Raw genomic sequence first — 19,234 nt, forward strand, 5'->3', positions numbered from 1 at the left:
CCGAGATTAGGAAAAACTTCTTCACACAGAGAGTGGTGAATCTGTGGAATTCTCTGCCACAGGAAATCGTTGAGGCCAGTTCATTGGCTATATTTAAGAGGGAGTTAGATATGGCCCTTGTGGCTAAGGGATCAGGGGGTACGGAGGGAAGGCTGGTACAAGGTTCTGAGTTGGATGATCAGCCATGATCATACTGAATGGCAGTGCAGGCTCGAAAGGCCGAATGGCCTACTCCTGCACCTATTTTCTATGTTTCTATATTCTAGAAACGAATGCCAACATTGCATTCGCCTTCTTCACAACCAACTCAACCTGGAGGTTAACCTTTAGGGTATCTTGCACAAGGACTCCCAAGTCCCTTTGCATTTCTGCATTTTGAATTCTCTCCCCATCTAAATAATAGTCTGTCCATTTATTTCTTCCACCAAAGTGAATGACCATACACTGTCCAACATTGTATTTCATTTGCCACTTCTTTGCCCATTCCCCTAAATTATCTAAGTCTCTCTGCAGGCTCTCTGTTTCCTCAACACAACCCACTCCTCCACCTATCTTTGTATCATTGGCAAATTTAGCCACAAATCCATTAATCCCATAGTCCAAATCATTGACATACATCGTAAAAAGTAACAGTCCCAACACTGACCCCTGTGGAACTCCACTGGTAACCAGCAGCCAGCCAGAATAGGATCTCTTTATTCCCACTTTCTGTTTTCTGCCAACCAGCCAATGCTCCACCCATGCTAGTAACTCCCCTGCAATTCCACGGGCTTTTAAGTTGCTAAGGAGCCTCATGTGAAGCACCTTGTCAGAGGCCTTCTGAAAATCCAAGTACACCATATCTACTGCATCTCCTTTGTCTACCCCACTTGTAATTTCCTCAAAGAATTGCAGTAGGTTTGTCAGGCAGGATTTTCCTTTCAGGAAACCATGCTGGCTTTGGCCTATCTTGTCATGTGCCTCCAGGTACTCTGTAATCTCATCCCTAACAATCGATTCCAACAACTTCCCAACCACTGATGTCAGGCTAACAGGTCTATAGTTTCCTTTCTGCTGCCTCCCACCCTTCTGAAATAGTGGAGTAACATTTGCAATTTGGTACAATGCCAGAATCTATTGATTCTTGAAAGATCATTGTTAATGCCGCAATCTCTGCAGCTACTTCCTTCAGAACCCAAGGGCAGATCGTGTCTAACAAGCCTGATAGAGTTCTTTGAGGTGACCAGGCATATAGATGAGGGTAGTGCAGTGGATATGATCTACATGGATTTTAGTAAGGCATTTGACAAGGCTCCACATGGTAGGCTTACACAGGAAGTCAGAAGGCATGGGATCCAGGGAAGTTTGGCCAGGTGGATTCAGAATTGGCTTGCCTGCAGAAGGCAGAGGGTCGTGGTGGAGGGAGTACACTCGGATTGGAGGGTTGTGACTAGTGGGGTCCCACAAGGATCTGTTCTGGGACCTCTACTTTTCATGATTTTTATTACTGACCTGGATGTGGGGGTAGAAGGGTGGGATGGCAAGTTTGCAGATGACACAAAGGTTGGTGGTGTTGTAGTTAGTGTAGAGGATTGTTGAAGATTGCAGAGAGACATTGATAGGATGCAGAAGTGGGCTGAGAAGTGGCAGATGGAGTTCAACTCGGAGAAGTGTGAGGTGGTACACTTTGGAAGGACAAACTCCAAGGCAGAGTACAAAGTAAGTGGCAGGATACTTGGTAGTATGGAGGAGCAGAGGGATCTGGGTGTACATGTCCACAGATCCCTGAAAGTTGCCTCACAGGTAGATAGGGTAGTTAAGAAAGCTTATGGGGTGTTAGCTTTCATAAGTCAAGGGATAGAGTTTAAGAGTCGCGAGGTAATGATGCAGCTCTATAAAACTCTGGTTAGGCCACACTTGGAGTACTATGTCCCGTTCTGGTCGCCTCACTATAGGAAGGATGTGGAAGTATTGGAAAGGGTACAGAGGAGATTTACCAGGATGCTGCCTGGTTTAGAGAGTAGGCATTATGATCAGAGATTAAGGGAGCTAGGGCTTTACTCTTTGGAGAGAAGGAGGATGAGAGGAGACATGATAGAGGTGTACAAGATAATAAGAGGAATAGATAGAGTGGATAGCCAGCGCCTCTTCCCCAGGGCACCACTGCTCAATACAAGGGGACATGGCTTTAAGGTAAGCGGTGGGAAGTTCAAGGGGGATATTAGAGGAAGGTTTTTTACTCCGAGAGTGGTTGGGTGTGTGGAATACACTGCCTGAGTCAGTGGTGGAGGCAGATACACTAGTGAAATTTAAGAGACTACTAAACAGGTATATGGCGGAATTTAAGGTGGGGGGTTATATGAGAAGCAGGGTTTGAGGGTTGGCACAACAATGTGGGCCGAAGGGCCTGTAATGTGCTGTACTATTCTATGTTCTATGTTCTATTCCATCAGCTCCAGGAGATTTATCCACTTTCAGACCATTAAGCTTCATAAGCGCCTTCTCAGTCGTAATTTTCACTGCACAAACTTCACTTCCCTGACACTCTTGAATGTCCGGTATACTGCAGATGTCTTCCACTGTAAAGACTGATGCAAATACGCATTCAGTTCCTCTGCCATCTCTGCATCTCTCATTACAACATCTCCATCGTCAGTTTGTATTGGCCCTATATCTACCCTTGACTCTCTTTTACCCTTTATATACTTAAAAACGCTTTTAGTATCTTCTTTGATATTAGTCACCAGCTTCCTCTCATAATTCATCTTTTCCTTCTGAATGACCTTCTTAGTTTCCTTCCGCAAGTTTTTAAAATCTCCCCAATCCTCTATCTTCCCACTGGCTCTGGCTTCCTTGTATGCCCTCTCTCTTGCTTTTACTTTGGCTCTGACTTCACTTGTCAGCCACGGTAGTGCCCTGCTTCCCTTCTTATTTGGAATCTATCTGTCTTGCACTTCCCTCATTTTTCACAGAAGCTCCAGCCATTGCTGCTCTGCTGTCCTTCCTGTAAATGTCCCTTCCCAATCAACTTTGGCCAGATCCCTTCTCATGCCATTGTAATTTCCTTTATTCCACTGAAATACCAACACAGTGGATTTTATTTTTTCCCTCTCAAATTTCAATGTGAACTTGGTCATATTGTTATCACTCTTCCCTAAGGGTTCCTTAACCTTAAATTCTCTTATCACCTCCGGATCATTGCACAACACCTAATCCAGCACCTTCAATCCCCTAGTGGGCTCAACAACAAGCTGTTCTAAAAACCCATCCCTTAGACATTCTACAAATTCTATCTCTTGAGGTCCAGTACTGACCTGGTTTTCCCAATCCACGTTCATGTTAAAATCCCCAATGATTATCATGATATTGCCTTTCTGACACGCCTTTTCTATCTCCATTGTCACTGGGCTCTTGTGAACAAGGGTAAGTGGGGATAGAATTTCATGGGGATCAGTAGACTGGTGTCAGTGGGGTTAGGGGATCAGTGGGGACATGAGAATGCATCAGTGGAAACATGGGTTAGTTGGAATTCAAGTTGGTTTATTATTGTTACATGTACTAAGATGCAGTGAAAACAAATTCCCAGAAATTTGAGAATATCAGGGTAGTTGCTATTACAAAGGAGAAGATGCTTGGGAAGCTGTAAGGTTACCTGGACCAGATGGACTACAACCCAGGGTTCTGAAAGAGGTAGCTGAAGAGATTACGGAGGCACTAGTAATGATCTTTCTAGATTCTGGCATGGTGCCAGAGGACTGGAAATTACAAATGTCATTCCACTCTTTAAGAAGGGAGGAAGGCAGAAGAAAGGAAATGATAGGCCAGAGGAGGCTTCAGGACACTTGGGGGCACATGATAAAATAGGCCAAAGTCAGTATGATTTTCTTAAAGGGAAATCTTGCCTGACAAATTTGTTGGAATTCGTTGAGGAAATGACAAGCAGGATAGACAAAGGAAGTCAGTGGATGCTGTTTACTTGGATTTCAGCAGGCCTTTGACAAGGTGACATGAGGCTGCTAGACAAGGTAAGAGTCTACAGGAAAGACTCTACCTTCCGGACAGAAGATTGGTTTGCTGGCAGAAGGCAAGGAGTGGGAATAAATGGGACCTTTTCTAATTAACTGCCGGAGACTAGTGTTGTTCTGTAGGCATTGGTGTTGGGACCACTACTTTTCATGTAATATGTCATAGGCTGAATCAAAGGTGGTGGCGAATCAGCATATAGGAGGGAGGCTGAAAATCTGGCTAAGAGCTGCCACTACAACAACCTCTCACTCAATGCCAGCAAGACCAAGGAGATGATTATTGACTTCAGGTGGAGGAAACCAGAGGTCCGTGAGCCAGTTGTCATCGGAGGATCAGAGGTGGAGAGGGTCAGCAACTTTAAACTCCTCGGTGTTATCATTTCAGAGGACCTGTCTTGGGCCCAGCACACAAGTGCAACTATGAAGAAAGCACAGCAGCACCTCTACTTCCTAGGGAGTTTGAGAAGACTTGGCATCAGGGCCTCCCACCTCCCAGGTCATGCTCTTTTCTCACTGCTGCCATCAGGGAGAAGGTGCAGGAGCCTCGGAACTCACATTATCAAGTTCAGGAACAGTTATTACCCCTCAACCATCAGGCTCTCGAACCAGAAGGGATAACTTCTCTCACCTTCACTTGCCCCATCATTGAAATGTTTCCACAACCTATGGACTCACTTTCAAGGACTCTTCTTCATCTCATGGTCTCGATATTTATTGCTTATTTATTTATTACCATTATTTCTTTCTTTTTGTATTTGCACAGCTTGTTGTCTTTTGCACACTGGTTGAACACCACGCTGGTATGGGTTTTTGATGATTTTATGACAGTTACTATTCTATTATGGATTTATTATGTCCGCAAGAAAATGAATCTCAGGGTTGTATATGGTGGCATATATGTACTTTGATAATAAATTTACTTTGAACTTTAATCTGGATGATAGAATTGATAGTTTTGTGGCCAAATTTGCAGATGATACAAGCATAGTTGGAGGGGAAAATAGTGTTGAGGAAACAGGGAGTCTGCAGAAGGACTTAAGACATATTAGGAGAATGGGCAAAGAAGTAGCAGTGTAGGGAAGTCATGCACTTTGGTAGAAGGACTGAACAGAGAACAAATTCAGAAATTGAAATGGGGAGAAAATTCAGAAATTGGAGGTGCAAAGGAACTTGGGAGATGTAGTGCAGGATTTCTGAAGGATTAACTTGTAGGACGAGACTGTAGTAAGGAAGGCAAATGCAACGTTAGGATTCGTTTCCAGAGGACTAGAATATAAAAGCAAGGATGTGATGCTGAGGTCTTATAAGGAACTGGTCAGATCCCACTTGGAGCATTGTGTGCAGTTTTGGGCCCCTTATCTAAGTATTTGCTGAAGATTAGAAGAATGAGGGTGGATTTCATTGAAACCTACTGAATATTGAAAACCCTAGACAGATGTAGAGAGGATGTTTCCTATAGTGGGGGAGTCCAGGACCGGAGGGCAAAGCTTCAGGGTAGAATGATGTCCATTTAGAATACAGGCGAGGAATTTCTTTAGTCAGAGGATGGTGAATCTGTGAAATTCATTACCACAGACGGCTACGGAGGCCAAATCATTGGGTATTTTTAAAGCGGGGGCTGATAGGTTCTTTATAAATAAGGGCGTCAAAGGTTACGGGGAGAATGGGTTGAGGGGGGGAAATCAGCCATGATGGAAGGGCGGAACAGACTAGATGGGCCGAACGGCGCGAATCCGTTTCTATGTCTTAAAAGCTCTCTTTACAGTATGCGACCGGGGTAAGTGGGGACATAGATCAGAGGGATCAGAAGACTCTATGGGACGGAGAACAGGTGCATGGACCGGGGGTTAAATTTCGAGTTCGGTCCTGCGGCCACACCGACCATGTGCAGCTCGGGGTCCGGGCTGTGCACCGAGCTCCATTCTGCCCAGCTCTGTCACCAGATTCTCCAAGACCGAGCGTGGGTCAAAGCACAACGGGCGGTGCACGTGCCAAACACACAAGCACCCGCCGCACTCGATTTCACACATCACACCCCGCACCCACCCGTCAGCACCGCCCTTGTCCCGGGGGAGGGCAGCGCTTCCATCTATAGGCAGCCGCTGCCCCGCGCCCGGATATAAGGCGGGTCGGGCGGATCCGTTACCGCAGCTCCTGCAGAATCTGCTCCCGCTCCGCAATGGCCCCCAAAAAAGAAGTCAAGAAGGATGCCGCAAAATCTGCCGCTGCCGCACCCGCGCCGCCTCCCGCAGAAGCCGAACCACCTAAGGAGCCAGCCTTCGATCCCAAGAGCGTCCGGGTGAGTGGGGCTCGGGGTCCGTGCAGTCGCCGTTGCCGTCGCCGTCACCGCACCCGTACTGGCTGCAGTGTCTGCTCCGCTGTTGTCTCAATTGTTGTCCAAGTTGCTGTAAAATAGCCGAACCGAGCGGGACAGTTCCCGGTGCCCCCAGCCCATCGTCGCATCCCACCCGGTCCCAGCTCCATTCTCCAGCTGTCACCCAGTGAGCGGTGCGGGAAGCGGCAGCTGAAGGACTCGCTACAGCCAGTGCGGGCGTTTCCCGGCCCTAGTGTCCAAACAATGAAAGCTGGTGTTCAATCTCGCCAGGACCGAACCGCCATCACTCCACCATCTACGGTCCGCTCCCCGGGCTAAAGTCACCGGCAGAGCCCAAGGCTGACGGAGACTCTTGCCCGTACCCTTTCCCACTCTCCATAACCTTCACCTCTCCCTGTATCCTCACACCCACTCCCTTACCCTTCCCCCTGCTCCACTGACCGCGCTGCCGGTACTTGTGGTGGAACCGGGAGCAGCGCTGCAGCCGTTAGGCAGGAACGGTCTGGGGCTGAGGGGAAACGGGAGGTGACCAACCCACAATCAGAGTAATCCCGGTGGAGGCCCGTGGAGTCGGTATCATGGCGCTGATCGTCTGGTCTCACTGCCCTATTTCCCACAGCCCTGTGAACCTTCACCTTTAAGATACTTTTCTAGCTCTCTTTGAACCCACAGGGGAATCGTCCCCACCGCCGGTAGTGACTCCCGACTCAACCACTCCTCGGGTTACTCTTTCTTCTTTTGCCACTCACCTTCATTCCATCTCCCCCTGTTTCTTGCCCTTCACCACCCGGAGCAATTTCTCTCTGTCTATTCCACTTCTACCCTCATGGTTTTGAACATCTCTATCAGGATCTCCTTACAGCCTCCCGGTTCCAATGAGAAGAGCCCCAACTTCTGCCCTCTGTCCACAGAAGTAATGTCCGTGCTCCCCAGGGTAATTTTGGCAAATCCGCGAGACGTGGGAACAGAATCAGGCTATTCGGTCCATTGAGGCTGCTCCACTATTCGATGGTGGTCGATATATTTTTTCCTCCAATCCTATTCTCTCTGCCTTCTGCCCATAACCCATTCTGCACCCACTCCAAAGTCTTCACGTCTTCCCAGAACAGGATGCACCCACCCCCTCCAGTTGCTCATAGAGACATCTATTCTGTCTCTACAAAGCGCACACTCTACAGCCACTCCACTATCGGCACAAGATAGAATGTGGACGGACACACCATCTCCACCAAGCAAGTCTCAGCTTCCTTCTCTGACCTTTAACATCATTACCTTTGCTGAACCTCCGCCATCAAGAGGTGTAACGGTTAACGTTCACCATTGGCCAGAAACTAGAGCAGGCAGATAATTACCATGGCAACCAAAGCAGGCCTTAGAGGGAATGACTTCCCTTGTATTTCCCCAAAGCCGCTCCACTACCTTCAAGCACAAGCGTGTTGGAATAAAATAGGACTCGGGAACCAGGACTGAACAACCTCCTGAGCCAGCACCTACCCACCCACCACCTCAGCATTCCCTCCCTCCGCCCGCAGGACATTGAGCGTACTGTGACCCTCCTGCCAAAAGCACTGCAGTGAGCTGCTTGTACCCACGTGACTCCGACATTGCTGGGAGCTGTCAGTTCGCGAGCAGTGCTGAAAGAAAAGTTATTTCCATCCAAGTCAGATTCAGATGTCTAATGAGCTCTGCCTGCTTTGTCTATCGGAAGGGATTTTATTTCAAAGCAACACGCAGATTGTGAACCCGTAAGAGTTGCAAAGTGGCACTGGGAGAGGGGCTGAAAAGGGAGACCAGAGCACCTTCCTGCTTTCGTACAGGGCGAGCTCAGTATTATTTGATTTCATTATTGTTCAGCCTTCTGATTTATGCAAACCTAATAGTGCACAATTGAGCAGTACAGGTTAGATACAAAGCAAAACTTCCTTACATTTTCCTGTATCATGATTCCAGAGTCACAGAGTTATACAGCATGAACTAGGCCCTGCAACCCAACTGATTCATGTTAACTAAGGTGCCCATTTAAGCTAGTCCAATTTGCCTGCATTTGGCCCATATCCCTCTAAACCTTCCTATCATGTTTTAGAATTTATGGGAATACTGGCCATAAGTCATTATGTATTAGATAGTTAGGAATAAGGATAAAATTGGAACTTGCAAGAGGTGCTAAATTGGGGGATGCAACAAGATAATTCAGGAGCTAAGGGGCATTGATTGGAAGTAGCCACTGTTAGACAAGTCCACATCTGATATGTGAGAGCTTTTTTTTTAAAGACGGTCTGATGAGAGTTCAGGATTGGGATATTCCAGTAAGGAGGAGGATGGTAAGGTAAGGGACACTTGGATGAGCTAAGAGGTCCTAAATTTAGTCAGGAAGGAAAAGGAAGCATACGTAGAGTCAAAGAAGCTAAAAGTAGACTGGTCCCTTGTGGAATATAAGTGCTCAAGCAGGCAATTAGGAAGGCCAAAAGGGGCTATGAAATGTTGTTGGTGAGCTAGGTCAAGAAGTATCCAATATAGCATGTCCATAATTGATATAGATCAGTTTACAGATGTAGCCAGAGAAGTGGCAGATGAAGTTTAATCCAGGCAAGTATGAGGTGTTGCACTTTGGGAGATCAAACGAAAGGAGAAAATGTGCAGTTAATGGTAGGCCCTTTAATAGCATTGAAGTACAGAGGGATCTAGAGTCAGAGTCCATAGTTCACTGCACGTGGCTGCACAAATGGATAAGGTGGTCAAGAAGGTGCACGACACACTTGCCTTCATTGGGAGGGTGCCTAGTATGAGTGGGGGTATGTGCTATAAGGAAAGGTTGGACAAACTTGGGTTGCTCTCCTTAGAGTGCCGGAGGCTAAGGGGTGACCTGAAAAAGGTTGTTTTTTTTTTAATTATGAGAGACATAAATAGGGTAGACAGTCATAATCTATTCCCCAGGGTAGAAATGTCAAACACCAGATAACATGCTTTTAAGGTTAGAAGGGTAAAGTTTAAAGGTGACATGAGTGGCAAATTCTGATGATGGAGAGGTACTTGTTGATCTGCTGCAGAGTCCCATCCCTGGTTTGAGACTGTCTCATATTCTTCAGCAGGAACACACCACCCCTTCACTTCCTGCTCTTCGGTAACATTGACCTTTCTTTGATCTGTTTCAGATTGAATTCAGCAATGACCAGATTGAAGGTGAGTTGTTGTCTTTTGTGTGCAATATTATTCCCTCCTCAAGCTTTTCATGATGGCTGATTAAACAACTGCATGGGGAAAGGCATAGAGAACTTCCCCTGACCCTGAATGCAGCCCTAACCTTGACTCTTCCCACCCCAAATCCTGACTCCAATCCCCATCTTGATCAGTGACTCCCACCTTAACACTGGATGTTGACCTTGACCCCATTCTTGGTGCTGCCCCTGACACCCAGCTCCCACTCTGTGCCATGACATTCCAACCCTGATCACTGATTCAAACCCCAGGCTCTGAGATTGAACTAACCTCTGGGGACTTGCCCCAACCCCTGATATTGCCCACATGGACTGCCCATGCTCCCATGTAGACATTGCCCAATTTCCCTTATTTGCTGTGGGTTTGATGTGCTGGCAGAGCTGGGTCTACCTGTTTCTTGTTAGTTCAGATTCAGTGTTGGAGATAACTGTTTCCCTGCCCCTATCAGATTCCTTCATCTCCAGCCCTTTACCTTTCCTACCCACCTGGCTTCACCTCTCACCTTCCAGCTATCTTCCTTCCCCTCTCCCCACCTTTTTATTCTGGTGTCTTTCCCTTCCTTTCCAGTCCTGATGGAAGATCTTGGCCTGAAATGTCAACTGATTATTCATTTCCATGGACACTGCCTGACCTGCTGAGTTCCTCCAGCATTTTGTGCGTGTGTGTGTGTGTGTGTGTGTTAGTGTTACCCTGGATTTCCAGTAGAATTTATCATGTTTATCATGTGACTGCTTTACCTGCATGTTAGTGTACCATTTGATCTAGCTCACTGTCCCCTGTCCATGGAACAGAACCTAAACCCAGCCTTATCCTGTTCTTGTACTTGTCCCTGTACCCAGCTTTGTTACATGTGGTTTGACATTTCTCACCTCCACAGTTACAATCTATTCCTTGTCTCCACTTTCAGAATTCAAGGAAGCTTTCGCCCTTTTCGACAGGACTCCGTCCTGTGAGATGAAGATCACCTACGCTCAGTGCGGTGATGTCATGCGAGCTCTTGGGCAGAACCCCACCAATGCTGAGGTCATGAAAGTCCTGGGCAAACCCAAACCAGAAGGTCAGTGCTGCCACATCTCCCCCAACCCCTCAGTCCGCCTTTTGTAAACTAGCAGTGACACTAGGTGTGCAGTGATGGCCACCACCTCCAGCACCAGTGACGGGATGTGGTGAAAGTTGTTACTATGGAGATAATATGCACACACACGTCCGAACACACACCTATGATCGCAGATGTGGAGAAGCAGCCGTGTGCACAACTACTGGAGAATATGACTGGATATGTACATGAATGTGTGAACACAGGTACAGGTCAACCTCACCAATCAACACAAGAATCTTACCACTGGCCCCTTCACTGTTCCGTCCTTTCCCTAACAGCCCAGACCCCCTGCTCCAGCAGTCTGCCTGACACTCTATCTTCCTCCTGACAGAGATGAACCAGATGATGTTGGACTTCGAGACCTTTCTCCCAATGCTGCAACACATCTCGAGAAGCAAGGACCAGGGCACTTTGGAAGATTTTATAGAAGGCTTGAAAGTCTTTGATAAGGAAGGAAATGGCACGGTGATGGGGGCCGAGCTTCGTCATGTGTTGGCGACGCTGGGTAAGTGTTCACTCGGAGGTAAAGGTAGACCTGGAGCTGGTCTACAGGTAGACTCTGGTCCCTACAGGTAGCTGTTGAGTGAATAACACTCATTAGCCTTTTCCATCTTGCTCACTCCTTTCACCAATGTCAGCCACTTTCAGCAAACTGCACACAGCCGCTGTCTGGAATGACCTTTTTTCTGTTGTTAAGCCAGAAGTGGAGATGTTTGCTGATGATTGCATATTGCAGCTCCTCAAGATGTGAAGCAGTCTATGCTGGTGTACATCAAGATTTGAAAGACTTTTGGGCATGGGCTAATAAATTACAATTGAGATTTAGAATGTTATTAGCAACAGAGGTTACTGATCCTGATCCCAGTGAATCTGATACCTTCTCGCTGCAAGTCTCAAAGTCTTGGTTAGTTTCCAGCCAGTGAGTTGATTCATTTTTTATTATTCTTTATAAATGGATACATTTCACATGGTGCCAATTCACTGACCCCAAGGGAGGTGCTGGGATTGATCAATTGAACTACAGTCCTTCAGGTGAAGATCTTCTCACAGTGCTGTTGGAGAGGGACTTTCAGCATTTAGGTCCAGCAATACTGACAGAACATTGATAGATTTTGAAGTCATGGTGGTGTGGGTTTCAGAGGGAGAAATGTAGCTTGCTGTATACCTACACACTGCATCAAACAGCTCTCCTGGACACATCAAAAATTCCAGCTACTCCAAGCCTTTAATACTCAGGTAATCCAAGTTAATATTTGGAAAATTGATACTTTAATTGTTGGAGCTGCAGTCATCCAGACAAGTGGAATATCTGCTGTTCTACTTTTGCCTTGTAGATAGAGTCATGATGTTGTATAACACATCAGCAGGCTCTTTGGTCCATCACATCCATGCTAACCTTTTCTCCCCATCCACACCAACCATATTGCTTGCATTAGGTCTGTATCCTTGTATGCCTTGCCTATTCAAGTGTCTGTCAAAATGTCTGAAATGTAGTGATTGTGTCTGATTCCACCACCACCACCTCTGCCAGTGCATTCCAGATATCAATCACAGACTGTAAAAATAAATCTTAGTTCCCTTTTAAAACCCCTTCCTCTCACTTTAAATCTACCCTTACCATGAGGATAAAAGATTCTGACAATCTACCCTATTTGTGCCTGTTATAATTTTATAGATCTCCATCAGGTCCCTCCTCTGTCTTCTCTGATCTGGGGGGAAACAATCCAAACCTATCTAATCTCTCCCCATAACTGAAGTCCTCCATCCAAGGCAATATCCTGATGGATCTCTTCTGCACTCTCCAATGCAACCACATTTTCCCAATGGTATGCTGACTAGAACTAGATGCAATACTCAGTGTAGTCTAACCAAACCTTTTGTAAAATTGCAATAGAATGTCACAACTCTTACATTGTACACCCTGACCAATGAAGAAAGCACCCCATTCCTCACCACCCTATCTAAAATGAGTTGCCACTTTCAGGGAACTATAGACCTGAACCAAGGTCCTTCGCTGTTCATTAACTCCTTAGTCCCCTACCATTTGCTGTATGCGTTCTACACCTAAATGCATCACCTTGTACTTGCCGAGATTAAATTCCATCTGCCAAATGATCTCATCTCATCTATATCCTCCTATTGCCTTGGGCATCCTTCTAAATTGGACATGGGACATCCAGCTTCTGACCTGCTCTTCTAGCCACACTGTTTATATTCCTGGGTAATGTTGACCCCCCCTCCCCCACCCCCGGCTCTTCAAGGCGGTAGCTGCGATAATAGTGCCGTTAAATATGAAGAGGAGGTATTGGAGATGGCCAGTGCTTGACACTGGTGTGTCACGGTTGTTTCTTGTCACTTGCGAGTTCACACCTGGGAGTCCTGAAAATCTCGCTGTCTGTGGGCACAGATTGCTCATTAGCTGAGAAGTTGCAAATAGAATTGAACACTGTGCAATAGTCAGTAATATGCCCACTTCTGACCTTAAGGCAGAAAGAAGGTCATTAATGAAATACCTGAAGGTGGCTGGGATCAGGACACTGCTCTGAGCGGCTCCTGGAGTGGAAAGGTTGGCTTCTTGTAACTGCAGGCATCTGCCACATATTCTGGATGTGCCTGTGGATTGTGACTCCTCTGTTTATTAATGAAGAGAGTGAGAAATGGGGAAGCAGTGAGCCAGCTAAACTGAGGAGGACATGCTGAAATCCCTAATGCAGGGTGTAACAAACAGAACTCATTGCAAAGGGTCGGATTGAGCAGAGTCAGCATAGGTTAATGAAATCAAAGTCCTGTTTGACTAATCCTTGAGGGTAAACTTGGACAAATGGATGAAGATAACCAGTGGTGAGGTAAGTTTGCATTTTTTTGGAAGGCTTTAGATAAGATCCCGCACAGTTTGCTCAACAAGGTTGCAGCCTTAAACTGGGAGCTGCATGTTGAAAGCAGTGGGGTTACATGGTCTCTTTGAGGTTGGTGGCCATGACTAGTGGGACCCAGCTATCCGTGATCCATATCAGCTTTTCTGATGCTAAATAGGTGGGATTGTGAGTAGGACAGGAGATGTGAAGAGACATCAAGGGAAATGGACAAGCAATGAGTGGGGTAGAACATAGCAGATGGAATATAGAATATGAGCTATTGCACTTTGGTGCACAGATAAGGGGATAAAGAATGTGTGTTAAATTGCTACAGCTTAAGAAATATTGATATTCAATAGGACCTGGAAGTGCTTGACTGAAGGCCAACATGCAGGGTTGGCAGACACTCAAAAAGGCCTTTACTGTGAGTGGTGGAATAATGATGTCTCACTACAAATATAGAGGGTCTAGGCTAGATGGTAGCAGGAGTAACATGGGCAGTTTGGGTTGCTTTACCTCAGAAGGAACTTCATGCCAGAGATGTAGTGCAGCAGGGCTTCATCAGACCAGCTCCAGCTTCCAGGATGGAGAGTTGCCATCTGAGCAGACCAGGCCCCTGTTCTCCAGAGCTCAGGAAAATGACAGGAGAACGCGCTGCAATTCACAAAGTTCTAACAAGGCTCAACCGGCCTGGTCCAGGGAGGGTGCTTCCCCCGGGATTGTCCTCTGGGTGTAGGCAAGATGTCTCCTCTGACTGAGGGTCTAGAACCAGTGGCCACAGTTTAAATACAAAGCAGAAGTCAGTCAGGACTGAGGGTAGTGATGTTTGGAGTTCTCTACCCTAGAGCACTGTGAAGGTTCAGTCATTGAGTTGATTCAGAAGAAATGTGGATGAATTTCTGGACTAAAAGACAATTGAGGAAGGTGGGGATACTGCAGGGAAATGGCACTCTGGTGGGATCAGCACTATGGGGCAGGTGCGAAGGACCGAATGGCCTACTCCTGCCTCAATGTCTTCTGTTCTTCCCCGTCCTGCTATGAACCGAATTGTCGGAGAATGTTCCCACTGAGAGCATGTTTCAAGCTTTGTTCCTCAGTTCAGTGCTTCTTGATGTCAAGCACAGTATTCTCACTCTGCCTTTGACTGTTGTGGAATATGTAAATAATTTTAAATGTGAAGTTCATGTCGTTGCTGGAGATGGCCAGCAGAGAGGAACTGTGCCCAAACTCTGCAACTAATGAGCGCCTTGGTCCACAGGAGAGAAGATGTCAGAGAGTGAGGTGGAGCAGTTGATGGTCGGACAGGAGGATTCCAACGGGTGCATCAACTATGAGGGTAAATCTAACCCCCACTTCACTAACTCCTCGCTCTCTCCTCTCACTACTACTCCCCCTCACCCTTCTCTTCACACTTCCCCCCTCACCCTTCTCCTCACACTTCCCCCTCACTCTCCTCCCTATCTCCTTCACACTCCTCCCTCACACCCCTCTATTACGCTCCTCCTTCCCCCTCACGTTCCCCTTCATTTCCCCCCCTCTCACCTCATCTACTTTCCCTCACTCTGGGAGCTGCCATTCTGAACCACACAGGTTACTGTGAGTAACGGGCCCACTGACTCATCTGTGGTGCTAATTGTAAACCAATAAACCTGCCGTATTGCTTGGGGCTTTCTGTTGGTGTCATGCTCGCACAGGCCGACAGTCAGGAGCAGTGGGGAGGGCAGGAGCAGCCAGTCTCATACCCTGGCTGGTAGCTCTTTCCTATCAATACTTCTGCATTTCTATCACATTGTCCAATAAACAGACAGGAGTGTTGAGCTGTGGAGATGATGGACTGTTCAGAATTCCCAATCACTGGCACAATGCCCTGAGCTGTCTCTCGGCCCAGATTCAAATATTCCTAGCTGAATTGCTTCAAAACCTTGGTTCGTGGCAGTTAGCGCAACATTATGAAAGCTTGGGGCATTGGGGCATTGGAGTTCGGAGTTTGGATTTCCATTCCGATGCCATCTGCCAGGAGTCTGTACACCCTCCCCATGGAATGTGTGGATTTCCTCCGAGTGCTCCGGTTTCCTCCCACATTTCAAAGGCCTATTGATTAGTAGGTTAATTGGTCATTGTAAATTGTCCTATGATTAGGGTAGGGTTGCTGGGCAGCGTGGCTCGAAAGGCCAGAAAGGCCTATTCTGCGTTGTATCTCTAAATAACTGAATAAACTGAACTGTGGGTAATATTATTGCTTTAATTTGCAGCTTTTGCAAAGCACATCATATCAGGATGAAATACTTCCAATGGGTAAGTTAAACAATTGGGAGCGTGTGATGGGATGGTGTAGAGGGAGATTTACTCAGTGTCTGACCCCCAGCGTGTGTGATGGGACAGTGTCGAGGGTGTTTCATTCTATGTTTGACCTGATTTTTTTTTTTAGAAAATAGGAGCGTTACAGAAAGTTTACTTCTGCCACATTACCAGAGCTGAACTAGACCTGACAAATCCTAGAGTTCTTTCCCACTACATCAGGAGACAGTTCTGCCCCATTTATAACCCCAACTGATGAAGCTGTTGTCTCTTCTTAAGTAGTCACTTTTGATGCATCCTTGACAGGCTGCTGCCCAGTCCTTGGCCAGGCCCGGGAGCGCACTGACGCGATGGCCAGGTTCATTCCCCTTCGCACCGGGTGTCCAGGGATCAGGAAAGTAGGGCTGAGGTGCAGCTGAAAGTCGAAGAGCAGGTCTTCATAGAGGGCTGCAGCCTCTCAGTCAGTATGTATGTGGAACATGGGCTCCTCTGGACTGTGAAAATTGCAGGTGTCTGGGGTTTGGATGTCTGTAAACCAACTTACAAAACTGTTGCACAAACTGTTCTCTTCATACTGTACACTCTCTACCCCAGGACCTCTGTCTAGGCGTTCCAATATTCAATAGGTTTCAATAACTTCCCCTCTCATTCTTCTAAACTCCAGTGAGTACAGGCCCAGAGCCATCAAACGCTCCTCGTGTGGTCCCTGCAACTAGAGATGCTGCCTCAAATCACCGAAAATGGAGATAGAGTGTTTTGGTTGTTCAAAAGTTACCCCTCCCTGAACCTTGCCATTTCATGGGACAGTGTCCCTTGCATAGTACTGTAACATATTACGTCATTCAGTCCAGTTACTTACTCCAGCAGTAAATAAAAGGCAAGTATTGTTGAAGTTTACTAAACACTTCTTCCTAGTTGCCTGCTGGTCAGGGGAGTACCTGTCAGGGTGTTCCATCTGAACCACCAATGGGACATTTGTCATTGACCTCCCAAATGTTTGTGGGGGACCTGCCGATTCTTGTGACCAGAGTGAAGAATTTGTAGAAAGACCGAATTGATTGGAACTTCTTTAGCAGTGAGAAGGAAGCACTGATTGGTTGGGTGGATGGCTGGTTCCAGCTCTGATTGGTTGGGTGGATGGCTGGTTCCAGCTCTGATTGGTTGGGTGAATGGCTGGTTCTGGGTTTGTACATTTCCTGTAAGAGTTCTGTCTTAGTGTCCTGTACAAGTGGACATTTGAACATGCTGACTCCCTTTCTCTCTCTCTAGCTTGCAGTGAGTTCACAGTGCAACTACTGGTGAAGGGGTAGAAGATGCGAATCAGTCAATGTCTCAACAATGTCGTCAACAACTGCTGCTGTGGCCACGCTGGTGTTACCCAGCAACTGAACACCTTCACATGTCATTGGGCAGAACTGAAACCTCTCTGCTCTCACTGTGTGCACTGTGTTGAGTCTCAGGACAAGCTCCTCCAATCTCAGACCATCTCCAATTGTCCATCAACTTGTATCTTAATTTATGAGTTTATACCACAAATTAAAATCAACAAAAAACATTCCTTCTTTTGTTCTCTGTTTGATCCTTTTTGGACTTGGAGGGAAGGGAGTCTACAAAAGATGACCAAAGGCAACGGCTGTCGGCAGGCACAGATTAGACACCTCAGGTTATAGGCCTCACCTACAGCTGTACCTCAGGGTGTGTGGTTAGAGCTATGCTCTGTTGTAACCATGGAGAGTTGCTCATGACATATTTTAGTCAAATAGCATTCCATTGAAAAATCACAACACAGTGAGTCCATTTGCCCCATTATGTCTGTGCTGGGAGTGCTGCTTGCTAGCCTAACGCCTCCTACCAGCACAGGGGCCACAGACCTGCAGGCCTTGGCTCCTTGAGGGTACACCCAAGCATGGTTTAAATGCGAAAGTTTCTGTGATGTCCAGGCTTCGTCTAACCTTGGGATGAAAACAAATGTCTTTGTCTCCTCTCTGGCCCTTCCAGCTTTAAATCTGCACTGCCAATACTTGATCCCTCTGTTCCTTGGTCCTGATTAATTTTAGGTGTCTTGATTAATTCTCCCATCACCTTCCTGCTCCTAAACAGTTTGCCCCATTCTTCCTCTAATCGTTCAAGTGCTCCAGGTGCAATGCCACTGATGTACTGGTATTGGAGTGTGGTTGAGTGAATGGCAAACGAACACACCGTTATCAACAAGAGTCACCCAAAAACATAAATAATATCTATTTACCCCTCTTCCCCCCTCAGTCACAGTTTGAGGATAAAGGACTGAGATTAGGAAAAACTTCTTCACACAGAGAGTGGTGAATCTGTGGAATTCTCTGCCACAGGAAACAGTTGAGGCCAGTTCATTGGCTATATTTAAGAGGGAGTTAGATATGGCCCTTGTGGCTACGGGGATCAGAGGGTATGGAGGGAAGGCAGGGGGAGGGTTCTGAGTTGGATGATCAGCCATGATCATAATAAATGGCGGTGCAGGCTCGAAGGGCCGAATGGCCTACTCCTGCACCTATTTTCTATGTTTCTATGTTTCTATGTTTCCTCTTCTCTTCCCCCCCCCCCATTCCCTGTGCCCCCACCAGTTCATGTCTCCTTCCCAGACTTCTTACTACCCTACAGGTGTTGTGTACTCACAAGTTTGCCAGTGTCCACCACCCCACCTTGCACACTGTCTGTGTTCCAGCATTTATCTCTGCCCATACCTCAGCCACCCGCACTGTCCATTCTCCACCTATGTTCAGCGTCCATCTCCAGCGTTTCTTCAAAGTTCACAGCAAATTTATCATCAAAGTACATATCTGTCACCATGTACAACCTGAGATTTATTTTCTTGCAGGCATACTCAGTAAGTCCATAACAGAATAATAACCATAATAGAATCAACTTGAGCATTCAACCAATGTGCAATTCCAAACTCTGCAAATACAAAAATAAATAAATAATAATAAATAAATAAGCAATAAATATCAAGAACATGAAATTAAGAGTCCTTGAAAGTGAGTCCATAGGTTGTGGGAACATCTCAATGATGGGGCAAGTGAAGTTATTCCTTTTAGTTCAAGAGGCTGGTGGTTGAAGAGTGGTTGAATGCCGAGCTGTAGTCAATGTAGAACATCCTGATGTATACACCTTTGCTGTCCAGATGTCCCAGGGTTCTGTGAAGAGCTAATGAGATGGCATCTGCTGTGAACCTGTTGCTCCGGTAGGCAAATTGGTGTGGATCTAAGTCATTTTTCGGGCAGGAGTTGATATGTTTCATCACCATCCTTTCAAAACACTTTATCACTGTGGATGTAAGTGCTATGGGATGATAGTCATTGAGGCAGCTACCACGTTCTTCTTTGGTACCAGCTTAATTGAAGCCTGCTTGAAGACGGTGGACTGTCCATCCACCATCCTCAATTTCTATCCT

General features: G+C 46.6%; 1 protein-coding gene across 1 annotated transcript; it reads left to right on the top strand.

Moving 5' to 3' along the window:
* Positions 1-6,129: 6,129 nt before the first annotated feature.
* LOC134340494 (myosin light chain 4-like) lies at positions 6,130-17,365 on the top strand. Its single transcript, XM_063037804.1, has 7 exons — positions 6,130-6,303; positions 9,492-9,519; positions 10,463-10,612; positions 10,986-11,159; positions 14,768-14,845; positions 15,762-15,804; positions 17,077-17,365. Exons 1-6 carry the CDS (start codon positions 6,184-6,186, stop codon positions 15,788-15,790), a joined length of 579 nt encoding a protein of 192 aa, XP_062893874.1. The 5' UTR covers positions 6,130-6,183; the 3' UTR covers positions 15,791-15,804; positions 17,077-17,365.
* Positions 17,366-19,234: the final 1,869 nt, after the last annotated feature.

This window comes from Mobula hypostoma, chromosome X1 (genome assembly GCF_963921235.1).
Source record: "Mobula hypostoma chromosome X1, sMobHyp1.1, whole genome shotgun sequence".
In the NCBI taxonomy this organism is placed as follows: domain Eukaryota; kingdom Metazoa; phylum Chordata; class Chondrichthyes; order Myliobatiformes; family Myliobatidae; genus Mobula; species Mobula hypostoma.